This window comes from Saccopteryx bilineata, chromosome 6, assembly GCF_036850765.1.
Source record: "Saccopteryx bilineata isolate mSacBil1 chromosome 6, mSacBil1_pri_phased_curated, whole genome shotgun sequence".
NCBI classification, from domain to species: domain Eukaryota; kingdom Metazoa; phylum Chordata; class Mammalia; order Chiroptera; family Emballonuridae; genus Saccopteryx; species Saccopteryx bilineata.
In genome coordinates, this window is record NC_089495.1 from 122,457,187 (window position 1) to 122,479,802 (window position 22,616).

Here is a 22,616-nt window from a genome sequence, read left to right on the forward strand (position 1 = left end):
CTAACAGAGCAGTCAGAGCCATTTTATAGCACCTGAGGCAGAGACCATGGAGCCATCCTCAGCGCCTGGGGCCAACTTGCTCCAATGGAGCCTTGGCTGCGGGAGAGGAGGAGAAAAGAGAGAGAAGGAAAAGCAGATGGGTACTTCTCCTGTGTCCCGACTGGGAATCGAACCTGGGACATCTACACGCTGGGCTGACACTGATGCTCTAGCATTGATCCAACCAGCCAGGGCTGCATTATTAATTTTCATCCAGTTTGGAAACTGACCTCAAGCAAAACTAAATGTATAAGAAAGCACATGCCTGACCAGGCGGTGGCACAGTGGATAGAGCGTCGACTGGGATGCGGAAGACCCAGGTTCGAGACCCCGAGGTCACCAGCTTGAGCGCGGGCTCATCTGGTTTGAGCAAAAGCCCACCAGCTTGAACCCAAGGTCACTGGCTCCAGCAAGGGGTTACTCGGTCTGCTGAAGGCCCGCGGTCAAGGCACATATGAGAAAGCAATCAATGAACAACTAAGGTGTTGCAAGGTGCAATGAAAAACTAATGATTGATGCTTCTCATCTCTCTCCGTTCCTGTCTGTCTGTCCCTGTCTATCCCTCTCTCTGGCTCACTCTCTGTCTCTGCAAGAAATAAATAAATAAATAAAATTAAAAAAAAAAAAAAAAGAAAGCATGTAACATTACTTCCAGATCTAGTGCAGGGAAAAGAGATGCTAGATATGATTAGATATCTGGGTAGCAAGACCAGTTTTAGGGCCAATCTGTTTATTCATAAGGAAAAGCCTTGAGCATGTTTCTAGTTTACTGTCATATATTATACATTTTACTTAAAGCCTATGTAATAGCTCTACACAATGTAAAGGATGCTGGTGCCTTCTGCACCAGGAAATCTTTTTTTTTTTTTTGGCAAAGACAGAGAGTCAGAGAGAGAGACAGGGACAGACAGGAACGGAGAGAGATGAGAAACATCAATTCTTCATTGCAGCTTTCTTTGTGGCTCCTTAGTCATTCATTGATTGATTTCTCCTATGTGCCTTGACTGGGGGGCTACAACAGACTGAGTGACCCCTTGCTCAAGCCAGCGACCTTGGGCTCAAGCTGGTGAGCCTTGCTCAAACCAGATGAGCCCGTGCTCAAGCTGGCGACCTCGGGGTCTCGAACCTGGGACTTCCACATCCCAGTCTGACACTCTATCTACTGCGCTACCGCCTGGTCAGGCTTAATATAAAACTAAAATGTTCCATGAAGCTGTACAGTGATTTTTTTCCTTGTAAGAAACCTAAATAGGCCTTAAACTTTTTGTTAATTTATAAGCTGGCACCTGGAAAACTACTGTAATGCTTTTGTGTTTTTTTTTTTATTGCTCCTGATTACAAAACTACTATATGCTTGTAAAAACATCCATTATAGAAATATATGCTGTAGAAAGTAAAAGTTCACCATAACCCCAACATCCAGAGAAAATCGTCACCAAAATGAGTTTTCTTTTTTCTTTATTTTGCAATACATGTCAAATGAGGATGTTTCAGTAAGTCATTCTACCTTTTTCTTAAAAGCTCTCACCAGACCCCTTGGCTCTAAAATTTTAACATTTGCAGCATCAACTAAACAACGCCTGGTTTGTCTGTCTTCCCACCTTTTCCAAACACAAGTAAGGATGGAGGATCTCCCTCTAGAAGGGATTCATTTACCCAAAAAGGTATAACTGAATTAAAACTACATCTATAAATACAAACCAAATTTCTCAGCTATCAAAATTAGTTAATGTAACTTGACACAGCTATATAAGCAAATTAATCACTTGAAGGAATAGCATAAAGTAAAATGTGCCTCAGAAAAACGATGTGCTGTTATCAAGTTTCTTAGATGTCAAGTAAAGAGATTTGATCATTTCACAAATTAGGTTACACAGTCCTATAAAACACGGTCAAACTGTGAAATAATGTTCAATGTTAAAGTTGATTAGAGAATGAAGCAAAATTAGCTGTGCTATCATTATGTTTTCTGACTATGGTTTATGGACCATTATCTTTTTTTTTTTTTTTCCTGAAGCTGGAAACGGGGAGAGACAGTCAGACAGACTCCCGCATGCGCCCGACCGGATTTCACCCGGCACGCCCACCAGGAGCGAAGCTCTGCCCACCAGGGGACGATGCTCTGCCCATCCTGGGCGTCGCCATATTGCGACCAGAGCCACTCTAGCGCCTGAGGCAGAGGCCACAGAGCCATCCCCAGCGCCCGGGCCATCTTTGCTCTAATGGAGCCTTGGCTGCGGGAGGGGAAGAGAGAGACAGAGAGGAAAGTGCGGCGGAGGGGTGGAGAAGCAAATGGGCGCTTCTCCTGTGTGCCCTGGCCGGGAATCGAACCCGGGTCCTCCGCACGCTAGGCCGACGCTCTACTGCTGAGCCAACTGGCCAGGGCGGACCATTATCATTTTTTAAAAAGTTTTTTTATTAATTAATTTTAGGTGGGGTGGGGAGAGAGACAGGGAGTGAGATACATTCATATGTGCCTTGACCAGGCAAATTCAGGGTTTTGAACCAGCGATCTCACATTCCAGGTCAACTCTATGCACTGTACCACCACAGTCAGGCTGGGCCATTATCATTTAACTTGATCTCAAGTAGGTAATCTGTTCAGTGCTTTTGGATAGTAAAGCAACATATACATCAAAAACCTCCTTTGAGATTATGAACTAAAGCATTAATAGAAACAAGCTAACCTGATCACGCAGTGGCGCAGTGGATGAGGCATTAGACTGGGATGCAGAAGACCCAGGTTCGAAACCCCAAGGTCACTGGATTTAGCCCAAAGGTCACTGGCTAGAGCAACGGGTCACTTGTTCTGCTGTAGCCCCCAGGCACATATGAGAAAGCAATCAATGAACTTATAAAGTGCCTCAACAAAGAATTGATGCTTCTCATCTCTTTTTCTGTCTGTCCCTCTGTTTCTCCCTGTCTCTGTCAAAAAAAAACAACAAACAAAAAAACAAGCTAAATATCCAGCAACAGGGAACTAATTAAGTCAATAATAGATCAACTTTAAAAATATTTTAAAATATTGCCTGACCAGGGGGTGGCGCAGTGGATAGAGTGTTGGACTGGGATGTGGAAGGACCCAGGTTCGAGACCCCGAGGTCACCAGCTTGAGCGCAGGCTCATCTGGCTTGAGCAAAAAGCTCACCAGCTTTGACCCAGGGTCGCTGGCTCCAGCAAGGGGTTACTCAGTCCACTGAAGGCCCGCAGTCAAGGCACATATGAGAAAGCAATCAATAAACAACTAAGGAGTCGCAATGCGCAACAAAAAAACTAATGATTGATGCTTCTCATCTCTGTTCCTGTCTGTCTATCCCTTTCTCTGACTCTCTCTTGTCTCTGTAAAAAAAAAAAAAAAAAAATTAAAATATTAAATCACTAGAAATAATTAGTAAAACTAAGATGGAAAATGGTAACGTATGTTATATTTTAAGTCCACTATAAATAGAGCATTATAAAAATGTGTGTATAATGATAAAGTCTAGATGAGATTTGAAATAGAAAAAATATTGGATTGAAAGGCTTATACAGAATTCCAAATTTGCTGGGATTTTTTTCTATTAGTGTATGTTAAAGCAATTTTAAATGTTAAAATAAAATGGGCCCTGGCCCTGGCCGGTTGGCTCAGTGGTAGAGCATCGGCCTGGTGCGCAGAAGTCCCAGGTTTGAATCCCGGCCAGGGCACACAGGAGAAGCGCCCATCTGCTTCTCCACCCCTCCCCCCTCTTTCCTCTCTGTCTCTCTCTTCCCCTCCTGCAGCCAAGGCTCCACTGGAGCAAAGATGGCCCGGGCGCTGGAGATGGCTCCTCGGCTTCTGCCCCAGGCGCTAGAGTGGCTCTGGTCACGGCAGAGCGATGCCCCGGAGGGGCAGAGCATCGCCCCCTGGTGGGCAGAGTGTCGCCCCCCTGGTGGGCGTGCCGGGTGGATCCCGGTCGGGTGCATGCGGGAGTCTGTCCGACTGTCTCTCCCCGTTTCCGGCTTCAGAAAAATACAGAAAAAAAAAAAGGGGGCCCTGACTGGTTGGCTCAGTGGATACAACATCAGTCTGGTATATGAACATCATGGGTTCGATTCCCGGTCAGGGCACACAAGAGAAGCAACCATCTGCTTCTCTTCCCCTCCCTCTCCCCTTTCTATCCCTCTTCCCCTCCCACAGCCAGTGGCTCAATGGTCTAGAGCAGTGGTAGTCAACCTGGTCCCTACCGCCCTCTAGTGGGTGTTCCAGCTTTCATGGTGGATGGTAGCGGAGCAACCAAAGTATAAATAAAAAGATAAATTTAACTATAGTAAGTTGTTTTATAAAGATTTATTCTGCCAAACTTAGCGAAAATTCGACATAAAGTACTTGGTAAGTAATTATTATTATATGCTTTAACTTGCTGTAACTCTGCTTTATAAATTTTATAGAGTAAAGTTACTTCCCTAGTTTATAAATCACCATTACTATGGAACCGGTGGGTGGTTAGAAAATTTTACTACTAACAGAGATACAAAAGTAGGCGGTAGGTATAAAAAGGTTGACTACCCCTGGGTTAGAGCATCAGCCCCAGACAGGGCTTGCTGGGTGGATCCTAGTTACCTGGGTCAGGGCGCATGCGGGAGTCTATCTCCCCTCCTCTCACTTTAAAAAAAAATACATAAACAAACAAACATTAACCACTTATTTAAATACAACTTTATTGTTTTAATAAAACTGATAAAGTTATACAAGAGTACCCTCCCCCCAAAAGAGTAAAAATAAACTGAAATCCAGCCTCCTGGAGATATCTTTTAGAGGACTATTCAGAAAAACGTCTATGTATTTAATAAGCAAACAGAAATAGACAGCAATTTTCTCTAAGTGGGCTTTCTCTCTAGTTTCACCTCTGAGTATGAAAAGGCCCTACAGGGTAGTAAAGAAGATGGAATCTGGACTCAAAGTGGCCAGGATCTGAATCCTAACATTTGAACCTGGGCAAGTTACTTAGCCTAAACCTTAAGTTCCTGATCAGTAAAATGGGGATAATAGTATCTGTCACCACAGGATTACTGTGAGGATTAAAAGGGAATGCAAGTGAAATACTTAGTTTAGTGCAAGGATGCACTAAGGATTCAATATACTAGCGACATGGTTACTTTTTTTTTTTTTTTCTGAAGCTGGAAACGGGGAGAGACAGTCAGACAGACTCCCGCATGCGCCCGACCGGGATCCACCCGGCATGCCCACCAGGGGCAACGCTCTGCCCACCAGGGGGCGATGCTCTGCCCATCCTGGGCATCGCTATGTCGCGACCAGAGCCACTCTAGCGCCTGAGACAGAGGCCACAGAGCCATCCCCAGCGCCGGGCCATCTTTGCTCCAATGGAGCCTTAGCTGCAGGAGGGGAAGAGAGAGACAGAGAGGAAGGAGAGAGGGAGGGGTGGAGAAGCAGATGGGCGCCTCTCCTGTGTGCCCTGGCCGGGAATCGAACCCGGGACTTCTGCACACCAGGCTGACGCTCTACCACTGAGCCAACCGGCCAGGGCTACATGGTTACTTTTTTTTTTTAATTTTTTTATTTATTCATTTTTAGAGAGGAGAGAGAGCGAGGGGGAGAGAGAGACAGAGAGAGAGAAGAGGGGAGGAGCTGGAAGCATCAACTCCCATATGTGCCTTGACCAGGCAAGCCCAGGGTTTCGAACCGGTGACCTCAGCATTTCCAGGTTGATGCTTTATCCACTGTGCCACCACAGGTCAGGCTCATGGTTACTTTTTTAAAAATGGTCCATTTAACACTTCTCTGTTCAAGTGTAGATATTGTGTTGATATAAACTTACATCAACATTAATACCTTCACAGTATTCTATTCTAAAATACTATATAATTCGTTTATGTAGTCACCTACTGATTGACTGCTTAAGGTATTTTTTTTTCCTAATATGGTTATAGACTCGAAGATGCCCTTTATACACACTTTATCATCTTTAAAATGCACCTACCAAATTATCTTATTTTATAATTGAATTAAAAATTTTTCTTCTCCTGCATCCACTGATAGACCTTGAACAATCTGATGTGGTTCTTTTGGTTTGCACAAGGGTGTGAAAGAAAGAATCCCTGCGCTTTCTGTCTGTCTTCGTGGCAGCCCAGATTGAATAGGGGACTACATCTGCAGCAAAAAAAAATTTCTTCTCTAGGTGGCACATAGATTCATTGAAATAAACATCCTATGTCTATTTTGTGTGTGTGTGTGTGTTTGTGTGTATGTGTGTGTCAGAGACAGAGAGAGGGACAGATAGGGACAGACAGAGGAAGGGGGAGAGATGAAAAGCATCAATTCTTCGTTGTGGCACCTTAGTTGTTCATTAATTGCTTTCTCATATGTGCCTTGACCGGGGGGCTACAGCAGACCAAATAACCCCTTGCTCAAGCAGCGACCTTGGGCTCAAGCTGATGAGCCATGCTCAAACCAGATGAGCCCGCACTCAAGCTGGCGACCTCAGGGTTTCGAACCTGGGTCCTCCACATCCCAGTCCGATGCTCTATCTACTGCGCCACCTCCTGGTTAGGCCCTATGTCTAAATTTTTTAAAATGTGAGAATATTTTTAGGATTGTTAAAAGTGGAATTGCTGGGTCATTTTATATTCTGGTACATATCAACAAGCCGCCATTCAGAAAGACTTTATTGGTACAAATATCCACTGGCAGGTGAAAATACTTATTTCTCCACTACGTAGCCAACAGAGGGTAGGAGTTAATGTTTATCATCTTTGCTAATGACATGCAAAATGATCTTGTTTTTTCATTTCTTTCATCAATGAAGTTAATTTACTTTAGATAGGTTGTCCAATAAGTCCCTTAGTAGAAGCTGTTGCTTTGCCTGGCAGTTGAGCAAAGTAGGACAGCAGATACCTTACATTTCCATGTTACTCATCCTGACAGTTACCATACTGTTGAGGGAGTATGTAGCCAGACCTGACCTCAAACCCCAACTCTACCACTTACTAGATGTGTGAACCAGAACAGGTTACCTAACTTCTGAGCCTGTTTCTGCAGCCATAACATGGGACTAATAACACCAACCTTTTAGTGCCCCAATTTGAAATAATGAATAATTTCATGGCATCTAGTAAATGTTCCATAAATGGTGGCTATTCATAAATGACTTCAACTATCATGGCTCACATAGGTGAAACCTGAAAAATCCCAAAGGAACATTGCATTTCCTAACTCATTTCTTCCTCTCAACAGGGATGACTGATCTTTAGCCAGTCTCCCAAAAGGAGTCTTGTATAGGAACTGAAAGTTCATTCATTCTTACTACCTACCGGTATTTGGAAACAGTCCATCCAGGAGAATAAATGAATACAATGAAAGGTAAACAAATTACCTGCTATAAGAGAACTCAAACAGTTCTCATTCTCAAAAAAGGAAATGCAATATTCTGGGTTTAGTCAACAAGAGTGATAAGAATTCTTATCAACAGGCAAAGAAATGCTTCTATAAAACATATTGACACTGGGACTTCAAAATAGTGAAAAAATAATAATAAACTGTCCTAACCACTAATTATTTTTAGGCTTGATAATTTAAACATCTGAAATAGACTTGTGTTCCAAAATTCAGCTGTTGTGAAAACTGTAATCAATCAAATCCTATTTCTCAGAAGCATCCTTAATGGGTATTCTTTTCTCAGTTACACAGATTTATTCAAATGTTCTCAGCTAACAGGCAAAAATCCCATAGCTTTTCCTTTCAGCCTCTCTCAAACCACCACTCTTCTTCATTCCTAGTCTCCAGCATCTATGCAGGAACTTATCTAGGTGGTGGCACAGTGGACAGAGTGTCAACCTGGGATGCTGAGGTCCCAGGTTCAAAATGCCAAGGTCGCTACTTAAGCACAGGCTCATCTGGCTTGAGTATAAGCTCACCACCAGCTTGAGCACAGGGTTACTGGTTAGAGCATGGGATCATCAACAAGATCCCGTGGTTAGCTGGTGGCTTGAGCCCAAAGGTCGCTGGCTTAAAGCCCAAGGTCGCTGGCTTGAGCAAGGGGTCACTGGCTCAGGTGGAAGCCCCTACTGTCTCCATCAAGGCTATCAATGAGAAGCTATCAATGAACAATGAAAGTGCCACAACCATGAGTTGATGTTTCTCATCTTTCTCCCTTCAACCCTCAAAAACAAAGAAACAAACAAACAAACAAATAAAAAACCTGGTTATTGAAACCTTCCAGGCTGGGACTCCAGTCTTATCTCCCTGCAACCCATTATACACACAGAACACTTTCGTTATCAGCTAAAAACCTTGAGAGGCTTCTTAAGGACAAGATCGAACTCTTCTTGAGTTTTTCTTATTTGACTCCAATTCTACTTTATTTTCCACTATGTCACTCAGTCTAAAACCTTATTCTATCATTCCTATCTCACACACAAGTCCAGTCCTCCCCCACCCCACCCTTTTCTTCACCTAGTCCTGTCCTAGTTACCTCACAAGGTCCAGTTCAAGTGACCCTTCTTCCTCACAGGTTACACTGACACCAGCTCTTACCAATCCCATCCTTTCCCAGTCACTCTGGCAGTTACACAGTGTAACACAACTTTGGCATTCCATTAAATATCAGTTCGCTGCTAAGTACTAAGTTTGTGATCTTGCAGAGATCATTTAACCCAGTGGTAGTCAACCTGGTCCCTACCGCCCAGGTGGGCGTTCCAGCTTTCATGGTGAATGATAGCGGAGCAACCAAAGTATAAATAAAAGGATAGATTTAACTATAGTAAGTTGTTTTATAAAGATTTATTCTGCCACACTTAGCGAAAATCCGACATAAAGTACTTGATAAGTAATTATTATTATATGCTTTAACTTGCTGTAACTCTACTTTATAAAATTTATAAAGTAGAGTTACTTCCCTACTTTATAAATCACCATTACTGTGCAACCGGTGGGCGGTTAGTATAAAAAGGTTCACTACCCCTAGAACCTCTACGGGCCACCATTTCTTTATCTGTAAAATATGTATTAAGTCTGAATAGATTTTTTTTTTTTTTCTGAAGCTGGAAACAGGGAGAGACAGTCAGACAGACTCCTGCATGCGCCCGACCGGGATCCTCCCGACACGCCCACCAGGGGTGACGCTCTGCCCACCAAGGGGCGTCGCTCTGCCACGACCAGAGCCACTCTAGCGCCTGGGGCAGAGGCCAAGGAGCCATCCCCAGCGCCCGGGCCGTCTTTGCTCCAATGGAGCCTTGGCTGCGGGAGGGGAAGAGAGAGACAGAGAGGAAGGAGGGGGGGGTGGAGAAGCAAATGGGCGCTTCTCCTATGTGCCCTGGCCGGTAATCGAACCCGGGTCCCCCGCATGCCAGGCCGACGCTCTACCGCTGAGCCACCCGGCCAGGGCCAAGTCTGAATAGATTTTAAAAGATCTTTTCCCGTTCTAAAAATCCTCTAATTTTACATACTGCCATGCTCTGCTTCAAATATTAATCTGATTTTATTTGACTTCAGAATACCTGAACGGAGAAAGTACATCTTCTATTTCTTCCCCAACTCTCAAAACAATTTATCCCAGCACCTGGCTGGTTAGCTCAGTGGCAGAGCGTCAGCCTGGCGTGCAGGAATCCCGGGTTTGATTCCTGGCCAGGGCACACAGGAGAAGTGCCCATCTGCTTCTCCACCCCTCCCCCTCTCCTTCCTCTCTTTCTCTCTCTTCCCCTCCCGTAGCCGAGGCTCCATTGGAGCAAAGTTTGCCCGGGCACTGAGGATGACTCTGTGGCCTCTGCCTCAGGCGCTAGAATGGCTCTGATTGAGGCAGAGCAATGCCCCAGATGGGCAGAGCATCGCCCCCTGGTGGGCATGCCGCGTGGATCCCGGTTGGGCACATGCGGGAGTCTGATTGCCTCCCTGTTTCCAACTTCAGAAAAAAATACAAAAAAAACAAAAACAAAATAAACAATTTATCCCAGGATGTGGCTCAAAAAGATGTTCAGTAAATGTGACAGTGAAACAAGGTCATGAGCACTGAGAAGATTTCAAAGATCCAAGAGTGAAACCAAGATCTAGTTCTAAAGCAGCTTGTGTAACTGGTATAGGTAGTTAGTGCCCGACCAAGTGGAAGACACCTAGGTGGTCCACTGTTGACTCTCTTCTATAGTCGAAGGCCTGCCTCGATGGAAACAAGAGCCAACTCTATAATGGAATGAGCATCAGGAGCTCAAAACGGTTCTTAATTCCTGCAACACTGTTTGTAGTACATGTACCAAAGCCCTTAAATGGCAGATACAGCTTAGATGTTTGTGTGCTCTAGTATTCAGGGCCCTGTTCAGTGCAGAACTCCTGGGATTTTCTCAAGTCTGCCATACAACAGTGAGGAAATTTAGGCTCAACTCAGCCATACAAGGCCTGAAACCTGCAACAGAAGAGCAATTCCTTTGAATGTATGTAGCCTGATTTATTGATGTCACGCTATTAAAATAAAAATTTATAAAAATAAAAAAAAAGAAGAAGAAGAAGAGCAATTCCTACCATTTCTATGCCCCATTGCCCTCCCCAAGAAAAACCCACAGTTTTCTAAGAGGGAAAGTAACAAAGCCAGATATCTTAAAGCATTCAGTTCTATTTTTAGGCTTCCAGTAAAATATCTTTATTTCTCTCTTTTCTCAGGACAGTAAAGTCAATGTGCAGACAGAAAGTAAGGAAGTGGTGTGCTGGAAGACAGGAGTCAACACTAACCAAGAGTTAATGAGGAACCCCAGACAGAGGATGTATTCCTTCTGAACTTTTGTCAGAGGCAGAGAGCTAAGCCCCGATTTCATTATATTCAAACAAAATGCATTTACACCAACATACACATGCCCTCTTTGTTAAGAGCGCAAATACAAGCCTATTTTAATCAACTTAAATTGGTCACTGCTATCCCAGCCACTTCTAAACATGTTTTGGCTTACAACTAAGATCCTAAAGTCATCAGATCAAAGCCACTCAAATGAAGTCAGTTACTCCTTGAATAATCACATGAAGAAAACACTGCTTTTTTTGACTAACAGCTCTTAACACAATTGGAACAACCCTCATGGCCCTCCTCTTCAGATGTTTCACAGAATTATGAGACAAAGGGCAACTACTGTATCATCACTTTTTTTTTTTTTTTTTGGAGTAAAGCCACAAGATTACTAACAAACAGCTAATGGCCACCATTCAAAAGCAATAATGGCATTATGACTTCATATGCCAGTTATCTACCAAATTGGAAAGAACCAAGTATACATATTTTTTTCTCCCCAAAGAAAATCTGAAAGCAAAGGGGAGCATTCTGATTCACTTTCTCCCCCATCCTGAAAATTTCCAGGGGAATGTTAAACAGTATCACTTTTTCTAATTACAGGGTGGAAGAGAAGGGTTTTACACTTGTTCAGGAAGTAATCAACTTAAGTTTGAGAACTTAAAAATTTGTGGTCTAGGAAAAACTTCAGTGATAGTCAATAGAGAAAGTTCTTGTCTAACAGTTCTTTAAAACAGTACTCACATCCCTGCTTTGTTTTATTGTTGTTTTAGTGCTAAATATGCAATGAGATAAACTTAGAGAAAAGATGAACCACCAGGCTTCCTTCAAGTTTCTAGAGTAAGTTTAATAGAGCAATAAGTTTATATTTATAAAAAAAAAACACAACAGGCTACAAATGTGGGTACTTGAGTAGTCAATCTTATACTATCACTAGTGGGTGACCTGCTGAAAACAGTAATCACCTATGAAAACATCAAATTACCTCCTCTGTACACCAATGACACAGAGGAATTTGGCAGTCTAAGTTATGTTTGCTCTGATTTCCAGCTCTCTTAAGAAAACAGAACAGGAAGATATATGTCACTCTAAGACCTATAGTTGATTCTTTTGCTTTCTGGCAATTTAGTGCTGACTTTGAGAATACCCTCAAAAACCTTGGCATCACAATCACACTTTTGAATAGAACACACAGTTTTCTTCCCCTTCAAAGGCTCTTCAATATCACCTTCTATACCTCTAACAATGAGAGCAAAACAGTAACTCTCCATAGGCCTGCATAATTTACAAAAAATAATACTAGTCCTTTTAAAAAGTACCATATTTCTATATTCCCACTTTCTTCCTCTTTGCAAAATTCTAATAATTTCATTCGGGAATCAACAAATGGTGGCAAATTCCAGCAATCAGACTAAGTCTCAGGGGGAAAAAAATGTCCAAATATGAGACATGGTGAGTATGCAAACACTAAAGTTCAAGTTTTCCTCATTTGGAGTTGACACTACAGTATTTGATAACACCCACTCTTGTAAAAAACAAATTACATATCCAAAAGGGCAAGCTGCTCCAGTCAATTGGGTAAAACAACATAATTAACATGTGCCAGGTGGAAAGTGAATCCTCATGTAAAGAATGGAGCTCAAAATGAGCTCCAAATTATGAAGAAGCTTATTTTTTTTCTAAACTGTCACACCAGGTTTCTTTTGTGCAATTAGAATTTAATACGAGGTAACTGCTCCTCAAGTTTCTTCTAATTGATATCTGACTTGTACAACAGCAAACTGAACCTTATTATTTAGAAAGTTTTTTTCAAAAAGAATAAAAACACAATGAGTTCTTTAATGAGTTTTGGCATGTATTTCTAACTACCTCTCTAAACTAAGGGAAATTAATTTCTAACCAACTGGGATCACAGCTGGTTAGAAATCTAGAATGCAAAACTCTTGCCTAGGCAAAAAAAGACTGAGTGTTTTTTACATAAATACTTCAATTTCAGGTCTTCCAAAACGCTCTAATTTTTTAATAAAACTTTCCAAGGTATATCAACCTACTCATATACCTCCTTACTACAGTCATATTGCTTTGACTTTACCTGAAATACTACCAATATCAACAAGCAAAAATACTTGAGGCACTCATACAAAGGCAGTTAAAGACCATACACCACCCTCTTAAGTCATATTTAATATTCTACTCAGCATCCATTTCAGCAATCCAGATCTCACATGCTGGTAAATGTTAAAAGTGGGCAATGGAAGGAGAAGCAAGGTTTCTTTGTGTGTTATTGGAGCAAAAGAAGGTAGGTGAGTACAAGGAGAGGCCATCTCAGCATTTGCTTGACATCACCACTTACCTTGAGGATGTCCCCCCTTTTGAAGCTCAGCTCGTCGTCTGCAGTGGCTTTGAAGTCATATTTGGCGATGGCTTCCATTCTGAGTGCTGCTCAATGCTCAGCAGCCTGAAGCAGGGGGAAGGGAGTCTTCCCTGCTGAAGCAACCCAGCGCTCTGGGCTCAGCCTCACCTCTCTTCTGGGACTTGCTCTTGCACTCCGGGACACACAATGCCACCCTGAATCAGAAGACGGAGGACTGAGAGAAGTGGCCAGGATGGAAGGCAGCCCCGCCCTGCCTATCTGCCTGTGGTCCCACCCCCACTCCCCCACCCCGGTCCTGCTGGCTCCACCCTCCACCCTCCCTTTCAGGCAAAAGCCCTGATCTCCTTCCTCTTTTCAGCCTCAGGGCCAGCGACTGACAGGCCCACCGGCCAATGGTGGCAGCTGCTTGAGCTATTCCAGAATACACTTCCTCTTCCTTCCCGCTGGGTGTACACGGGTGTGCAGGAACCGGCTAGAGTCCCATTCATCTCCGTCTTTCCTTCCTCACCCCGTACACACTCTTTTCAGGTCAAAAAACGCAGCCCTCTAAAAGAAGGCCTTCTCCTGGGGAGGGCACTCTACTTTTTTCAGTTAAATAGGTCTATCTCCCTCCTTACCCCCGCCAACCTTTCTGCTTTTCTGAAAATACTGGGTCCCCTATCCAGTCAAAAGCAAGCAATGCACACTTTGGTTCTGAGCTACTCCTAACTCTTCTCAGAAACTAAAACTGGGTGTACCCTAGGAAAGCGGAAATAAGTGAACACAAGATCTACTTTTTATTCAATTTACTACTCTGAGCACAGGACACCAGAGAAGGAGGTCCAGCTCAGCCTTTCAGGTAGATCTTTGGCTGCTCCTGCATAAGGCTCCCTCTCCCATAAGGTTACCCAAGAATTTAGGGTTCCCAACAGTCCTTGAAATACATAGATGTCCAAAATTCAGTATTCCAGATGCAGCCTGACAATTATTATTATTATTTTTATTTCCCCGAAGCTGGAAACGGGGAGGCAGACAGACAGACTCCCGCATGCGCCCGACCGGGATCCACCCGGCATGCCCACCAGGGGGAGATGCTCTGCCCCTCTGGGGCGTCGCTCTGGGCTTCGCTCTGTTGCGTCCAGAGCCATTCTAGCGCCTGAGGCAGAGGCCACAGAGCCATCCCCAGCGCCCGGGCCATCTTTGCTCCAATGGAGCCTCAGCTGCGGGAGGGGAAGAGAGAGACAGAGAGGAAGGAGAGGGGGAGGGGTGGAGAAGCAAATGGGCGCCTCTCCTGTGTGCCCTGGCCGGGAATAGAACCTGGGACTCCTGCACGCTGGGCCGATGCTCTACCGCTGAGCCAACCGGCCAGGGCCTGACAATTATTTCTAACTAGCCTAAAGAGCAAAGCTGAAGTCCTAATCTACACTTGAAAGGAATCCCTTTATCAGAATCTCAGCTGCTAGATATTTTGTCTGGGGAAAGTGCAGGGAGATGGTGCCAGAAAGTCAAAGAGAAGTCTCTCACAGCGACCCTGAGAACAGCTATTTTGCACAGAGCCAGAGGAGTACTAAATGATCCAAACAGTATTCTGCAGGTGAAGAATCTGTAATAATCCTCTGGTAGTGTGCCAGGTGATAGGGGGCTGTGGGCACTGCAGGCGATCACTGCTGTAGTAGACTCGCAGAACTAAAGCCCCATTCTTGTTTCATCAGTCACTGTTTTCACAGAGGCTAAGTAAAAGTAACAAACAACATGAACACTGACAGAATGGGGACAGATTATTTATAGTGACACCCTTCTTGGATAATTACTACTTAGCAGAGAACTCATTTGAAGGGCACAAGTGATTATTATCCTTTTGTTCTAAAGTTAACAAGTGGGGCATTAATCAAGCATAGCTGCAAATGGACTAAGCAGTAAACCAGCCCGGATATTAAGATTAGAGGAAAATGATTATTACTAAGGAGAAAAGAAATAATCTGGTAATAAAAAGTCTTTCAGTCAAATTCTAAAAACCACACATTCTGACAGACCAGGTGGTGGCGCAGTGGATAGAGCATCAACCTGGGACTCTGAAGACCGAGGTTTGAAACCCTGAGGTCACCAGCTTGAGCACGGGGTTGCAGGCTTGAGCGTGGAATCATACACATAACCTCACAGTTGCTGGCTTGAGCCCAAGGTCATTGGCTTGACCAAGGGGTCACTGGCTCAGTTGGAGCCCTCTGGTCTAGTCATGTATGAGAAAGCAATCAATGAACAAATGAAGTGCCAAAACTACGAGTTGATCATCTCCCCTCCTTCCTGTCTGTCCAAGTCTGTCTGTCTCTTTATATATAAAATAAAATAAATAATAAAAAGCCAAATATTCTACTGCATGTAAACTAAGAAATCAAACCAAAATTTATTCTATCAGGCGAGACCTAGGATATCTTATGTGGCTCAAAGAGAGGGAAATAAAGAAAGCAGTATAGCAAATATAAAAAAATACAAAGATTAGTCTCAGAGTATTTTTGTGTCCTCAAAAACCCTTTACTTATAACCTCTATAGCTTATTATCAAACCAATCTATGTAAATAACTTTAAGAGCCAGAGCATTAAAAAATTTATGGCCTGACCAGGTGGTGGCACAGTGGGTAGAGCAGGGGTCCCCAAACTTTTTACATAGGGGGCCAGTTCACTGTCCCTCAGACCATTGGAGGGCAGGACTATAAAAAGAACTATGAACAAATCCCTATGCACACTGCACATATCTTATTTTAAAGTTAAAAAAAAAACAAAAAAAACGGGAACAAATACAGTATTTAAAATAAAGGACAAGTAAATTTAAATCAACAAACTGACCAGTATTTCAATGGGAACTATGGTCCTGTTTTTGGCTAATGAGATGGTCAATGTCCAGTTCCATATTTTGTCACTGCTAGCCATAACAAGTGATATGATGCGCTTCCGGAGCCTTAATGTATACGTCCCGTGTCCCCGGAAGTAGTACTGTATGTAAGCAACGCTGTGGCTCTGCCACATACAGTACTCCAGGAGAACAGGATGCATCCTGTGCTCCTCTCACTGACCACCAATGAAAGAGGTGCCCCTTCCAGAAGTGTGGCAGAGGGGCCTGAAAAATGGCCTCAGGGGGCCGCATGTGGCCCACGGGCCGTAGTTTGGGGACCCCTGGGATAGAGCATCAGACTGGGACACGGAGGACCTAGGCTTGAAACCCTGAGGTTGCCAGCTTGAGCAAGGCTCACCAGCTTGGACTCAAGGTTGCTGGCTTGAGCAGGGAGTCACCCAGTCTGCTGTAGCCCCCGGTCAAGGCACATATGAGAAAGCAATCAATGAACAACTAAAGTGCCGCAACAAAGAACTATGCGTCTCATCTCTCTCCCTTCCTGTCTGTCTGTCCCTTTTTGTCCCTCTCTCTGTCTCTGTCACACACACACACACACACACACAAAATTATGAAAAAGAGTAATTCCTTACTCTAACACCCATAAGCAATCACCCTCAATTGTTTTTAACTTTCTATTTGTATCATTCACTTACAATATTTCTAAATAATATACTTCTGTTGTTATTTCTTAGTTTATTCCAGCCATCACCTGAAAGATGAGGATCTAGCTGTTCCACCCCTGCCAATTTCCCCTTGCCTTATCCTAGTAATATCACATATTCTGGTTGAAGCAGTAGTATTAGAACATGAAATATTGTTCACTGGTAATTTAAATAATATATTACAACAACTTTCTTTTCTAGTATAATCCAATTTTTCCCAGCATTAATACTGGTTTTCTTTTTTTGCCAACTTTCCAAAGTGTGTACCTATTTTTAGTTGTTTATAAATACTCCAAAATCTCTGCTACATACCCATCAATATTTTCCACAGACCTGACCAATTATTTTAATGGGTCTCCAGGTCTCATTGTTGGGGCTATGTATCAGTAAAGGGAAGCTGGAGAATAACTGAGCAGATATAAAAATATAAAGTTTCATTTTTGACAAATAGAAATCAGACAGAAACCCAGAGCACTGTCACTGTCAAGGTACTTTCTATATAGTAATAGGGCACAAAAGTCTGTTACTCAGAATTTTAGACAACTGCAGTGTAAATAAACTGCCATCACATAAAAACCAAGAGTTTTCAACACTTGTTTTTTTGATACTCATCTACCACAGGTTTCCAGAAAAAGCTTAAACAGACTAACACTTGAAAATCATGCTTCAAGTGACTACTGCTTTGTGAGATAGTTTGACAGACATGAAAACCAAGCACATACAATACCTCTGTGCCTTTGCCAAAGAACATCTCTTGGACAAAATTTGCAGATGTCAGCTTATTAGGCTATCCACAGCAAAGAGAACATAGGCCAAAGGAATTCAAATGGGTGGGTCTCATTAAAGATGAAAAAAATTCTATCACATATACAACACTAATTACTAAAAGGAAGAAATCTGAAAGTGAACACAATGTATAATAATTTCAATAGGTTAGATGTTGCTGTGCATTTCACAAGAAAATGGGTTGAGAGTACACTCAACAGTGAAACCTAATGAGAATATGTCTCAACTGTCCCCAGCACACACCTCTGCAGCCCATTCCAAGCAGTGAACTTTAAGAAGGCAAGTGCAGCTTGAACTGCTCATTTCAAGCAGTATGCAATTGTATCCTAAAATGCAGTCTCCTAACGGTACTTGTAGGATTTTATTTTCTTTCTCCCATTTAACTCTCTTCCCAAAATTCACAAGTGAAAGACATGTCACTTATTGGGCCAGGATAGCTTAGAATTGAGTCTGAATAGTCTCAAAAGGCAGGCTGATCCTGGTTCAAGTCAATATCCTGATGCTGACCAGCTATTGATATAATTTTGGGCAAGCCTCAAGCTTCTGAAACATGCCCCAACTTCCTCATCTGTAAATGGGGATACTAACATCTACTTTATAAGATTCACTGAACATTAAATTAAGTAACAGAGCCTGACTGTGGTGGCGCAGTGGATAAAGCGTTGACCTGGAAATGCTGAGGTTGCCGGTTCGAAACCCTGGGCTTGCCTGGTCAAGGCACATATGGGAGTTGATGCTTCCTGCTCCTCCCTTCTCTCTGTCTCTCTCTTCTCTCTCTCTCTCTCTCTCCCCCTCTCTCTCTCCTTTCTAAAATGAATAAATAAAATAAAATTTAAAAAAATTAATAAATAAATAAATTAGGTAATAGAGATAACACATATGAAGTGCGTTGGACAGAGCCTGACATTAAGTTAGTCAAAATAAGTTACAATGTGACTCTACTGAAAACATGTAAGATGTTCAACTTCCCTATTAAAAAACTGCAAATTAAAACAATGAGATTTCTTTCACTAACTAGTCGGCAAAAAAAATTTTTGTGTGTGACAGAGACAGAGTGGAACAGATAGGGACAAACAGACAGGAAGGAAAAGAGATGAGAAGCATGAATTCTTTGTTGTGACACTTTAGTTATTCATTGATTGCTTTCTTATATGTGCCTTGACTGGGGCTACAGCAAAGTGAGTGACCCCTTGCTCAAGCCAGCAACCTTGGGTTCGAGCTGGTGAGCCTTGCTCAAACCAGATGAGCCCACGCTAAAGTCAGCGACCTCAGGTTTTCAAACCTGGGTCCTCTGCATCCCAGTCCGACACTCTACCAGGGGTCCCCAAACTATGGCCCGCGGGCCGCATGCGGCCCCCTGAGGCCATTTATCCGGCCCCTGCCGCACTTCCGGAAGAGGCACCTCTTTCATTGGTGGTCAGTGAGAGGAACATAGTTCCCATTGAAATATTGGTCAGTTTGTTGATTTAAATTTACTTGTTCTTTATTTTAAATATTGTATTTGTTCCCGTTTTGTTTTTTTTTTTACTTTAAAATAAGATATGTGCAGTGTGCATAGGGATTTGTTCATAGTTTTTTTTATAGTCCGGCCCTCCAATGGTCTGAGGGACAGTGAACTGGCCCCCTGTGTAAAAAGTTTGGGGACCCCTGCAGCTCTATCCACTGCATCACCACCTGGTTAGGCACTAGTTGGCAAATTTTAAAAGATTTTCAAAATCTAGTCTCTGCAATACTCTGGGTGAAAAGACTCTCAGGCTCTTCACCCTACCCAATGTTTATTCATAATATTTTGAGCAGCTAATATATGCCCAACAATGTGCTCAGTATTGGATCATAATAATAAAATTATCACAGTCTGACTAGGCGGTGGCGCAGTGGATAGAGCGTCAGACTGGGATGTGGAGGACCCAGGATCGAGACCCCAAGGTCGCCAGCTTGAGCGTGGGCTCATCTGGTTTGAGCAAAAGCTCACCAGCTTGGACCCAAGGTCGCTGGCTTGAGCAAGAGGTTACTCGGTCTGCTGAAAGCCCACAGTCAAGGCACATATGAGAAAGCAATCAATGAACAACTAAGGTGTCACAACAAAAAACTGATGATTGATGTTTCTCATCTCTCTCCGTTCCTGTCTGTCCCTATCTATCCCTCTCTCTGACTCTGTAATAAATAAATAAATAAATAAATAAATAAATAAAATCAATCTTTAAAATTATCACAGAGCCCACACTCTAGTAGGGAATTAATTAGTTCAATCTTCTTGGAGAATAATTTTGTAGTATCCACTCGCTATTTTAAAATAAATATCCTTGAACAAACAATTCCACTTCCCAGATTTGTCTCACTGAAATAGTGACACAAATACCATGAGCAAAATGCATACATACCTAATCTATATTCATGAGCATATCTATATACCATCTTTCTATGTAAGTACCAAGATATATTTTTTAAAAACTGAAGAAAATTACAGTTTATCCCATTTCTATAAAGCAAAATAATATATATTAGTGTGTGGCTAAAGAAAAAATTCAAAAGGTTAACAATGGTTACCTCTGGGAGTACGATCATAGAGTATTTTACTTCTACTCTATACACTTTACTTATATTTTCAGTATATAAACATTTACTACTTTTGTAGTTAGAAAAAACAAAAAACAAAATCACTGATGTTCCTGAGTTAGATCTTGATTCAACTGTTACTTTATCACTTACTAAATGTGTGGGCGACACTGGAGAAATGTTATATTCTCTAATCCCTAGTATCCTCAGCTGGAAAATGGAAATAACAGCAACAACCTCATCAGGCCATTCTGATTTTTAAAAGAGACAGCACCTGTATCGGCCTTAAGCAGAGTCCCTGGCATAAAGCACTAAGAGGTGTCAACTAGTATCACCAGTCTCTTTCAAAATATCAGTCCATATATTTTCACAATAAATCTATAACTCCGATCTACATATTCTCTGATAGGCAAATTAATAGCCCTATTAAGTCTAATTTAAAATTAAATTGCTCTACATCATAGTTCTAAGAAAGCTCATACCAAAATTAATCACAACCATAGTCACTTATTCCGTTAGGCTTTCAAATATTTACTCTGTATACCCAGAAAAGTATACTTTTAAGTTGAGTAATTTATTTATTTATTTATTTTTTTTTTAAAGAAAATTTTTGTGGTTTTATTGTATCATGAGGCATTGAAACATCTGAACAAATCATTATCTGGGCGGTGAGGCAGCTGCTTTCTCCTTCACTTCTTTGGGTTACTAGAGCAACTTGTCAGTAGATTAAAAAAAAAAAGACAACCTTTTGCATTACTTAAGTCTTTCCAAGGCATGCGCTGGTACAACACAAACTTCTCCTGTCAGATGTAACTAGTCTAGTGTCCAAACATCATGCACAATACCTAGGTAGCAGCAGCGCACTGCACCCACTCCCACCGTGGCCCTGCTCATTTGTGTATGATATTTGGAGCATCTGGAGGAGTGTGAATAGTATTGGGAAGAGGAGGGAGGAGGAAACAGCATGAGTGCCTGGCTGGGAGGTCAGCCAAAGTTGTGAAGGGCAAGCCTGAACATGTCACTGGTGCAAACCCAAGCATCGTTGATGTTCTTTAATAGGAACATCTGGTGGAACCCCATGATGGGGTCTTCATCAGCCTTAAGCTGGCCCACAACCATGCTGATGATGCAGCTATCTGGCGTGGGCTGATGGTCCTGTGCCGTGCTGCTGTGCTGGATTTTCTGGAACGGAAGGCTAGACAACTTCTCCACAATGGCAGCTTTTCCCTGGAACTGCTGTCCTTCCCACGTAAGGCATGATGCATCAATGTAAATTGCGCCTAGCTGGGTTCTGTCGTTATCAAATAACTGGTAGTAATGTTGAATGAAGCTGGATCCAATCTGTTCCCAAATTGGCTTGTCTCCCATTCTGGAGCGTCACCCAGCCTCGTTGAGACCCGAGGGGCTGGCACGATGGCGGCAGCGGCGGCGGCGGCAGCAACCCAGGGCCAAGTTGAGTAATTTAAAGCCACACTCTAGTCTCATTATTTTATGGCTGTATACTGTAACAACAGTTTTGGTCCTGAGACCAGCTGCATCAAAATCACCCAATTCAGAGACTGAATTTACTGCAGAGTGCCTTCTGGAATTCAGTAATGTGGTGGCCTTTGGCCTAGAATCTAATTTCAAATAAGATTCACAGGTAATTCTTATGCCTGCTACATTTTAAGAATCACTGCTATACTATAAGTGTGCCTTAACCAGATTTCAAACTTTGCATTATAGACAATGCACTACATCTTTGCATAAAGTAAAAATAATGCATAGTCACTTGGCACAACATAGAAAAAGCCAACTTTGACAAACAAAACCAAAGACTCAATGGTAAGTCAGTCATGCCAGAAAGTTCTGAGTTAAGCAAGAAAATACCGTGTTTCCCCAAAAATAAGTGTCTTATATTAATTTTTGCTCCTAAAGAAGCACTAGATCTTACTTTCAGGGGATGTCTTATTTTTCCATGAAAAAGAATTCACATTTATTGTTGAACAAAAAATCAACATTTATTAATATACTGTAGTCATGTCATCACAAACAGTATAACCACCAAACTCTGAATTCCATCAAGAATTTCTAGTGAGAGAAAAAAAGACAGAAAAGAAAAAAAGAAAAAAGAAAGAATTTCTTGTGACACCTGACCATGCAGTGGCACAGTGGATAGAGCGTCAGACTGGGATGCTGAAGGAACCAGGTTCAAGACCCCGAGGTCGACAGCTTGAGCGTGGGCTCATCTGGCTTGAGCAAAAAGCTCACCAGCTTAAACCCAAGGTCGCAGGCTCGAGCAAGGGGTTACTCGGTCTGCTGAAGGCCCACGGTCAAGGCACATATGAGAAAGCAATCAATGAACAACTAAGGTCTCGCAACAAAAAACTGATGATTGATGCTTCTCATCTCTCTGCGTTCTTGTTTGTCTATCCCTCTCTCTGACTCTCTCTCTGTCCCTGGGGGAAAAAAAAGTGTTAAGAATTTCTTGTGACTCTATTTCCATGTACAACAATCTACTCTGTTTCCCCAAATATAAGAAGTGTCTTATATTAATTTTTGCTTCTATAGATGCACTAGGTCTTATTTTCAGGGGAGACATTATATTTCTAAGC

At 42.5% G+C, this 22,616-nt stretch overlaps 1 protein-coding gene, 1 non-coding gene and 1 pseudogene across 2 annotated transcripts in view; 1 reads left to right on the forward strand and 2 right to left on the reverse strand.

Annotated features, from left to right (window-relative positions):
• The window catches only part of GRB2 (growth factor receptor bound protein 2), a 94,248-nt gene that overhangs the window by 66,610 nt on the left and 5,022 nt on the right, over window positions 1-22,616 (reverse strand). Inside the window, exon 2 of the mRNA XM_066235627.1 lies at window positions 13,132-13,346. Coding sequence (XP_066091724.1) covers window positions 13,132-13,209 — 78 coding nt within the window. The 5' untranslated portion in view covers window positions 13,210-13,346. The remainder of the gene's footprint in view (window positions 1-13,131; window positions 13,347-22,616) is intronic.
• On the forward strand, window positions 6,040-6,168 carry LOC136309804 (small nucleolar RNA SNORA31). The gene has a single exon (XR_010726445.1). It is a non-coding gene; the product is annotated as a small nucleolar RNA SNORA31 (small nucleolar RNA).
• Window positions 20,626-21,465, reverse strand: LOC136308026 (nuclear transport factor 2 pseudogene; annotated as a pseudogene).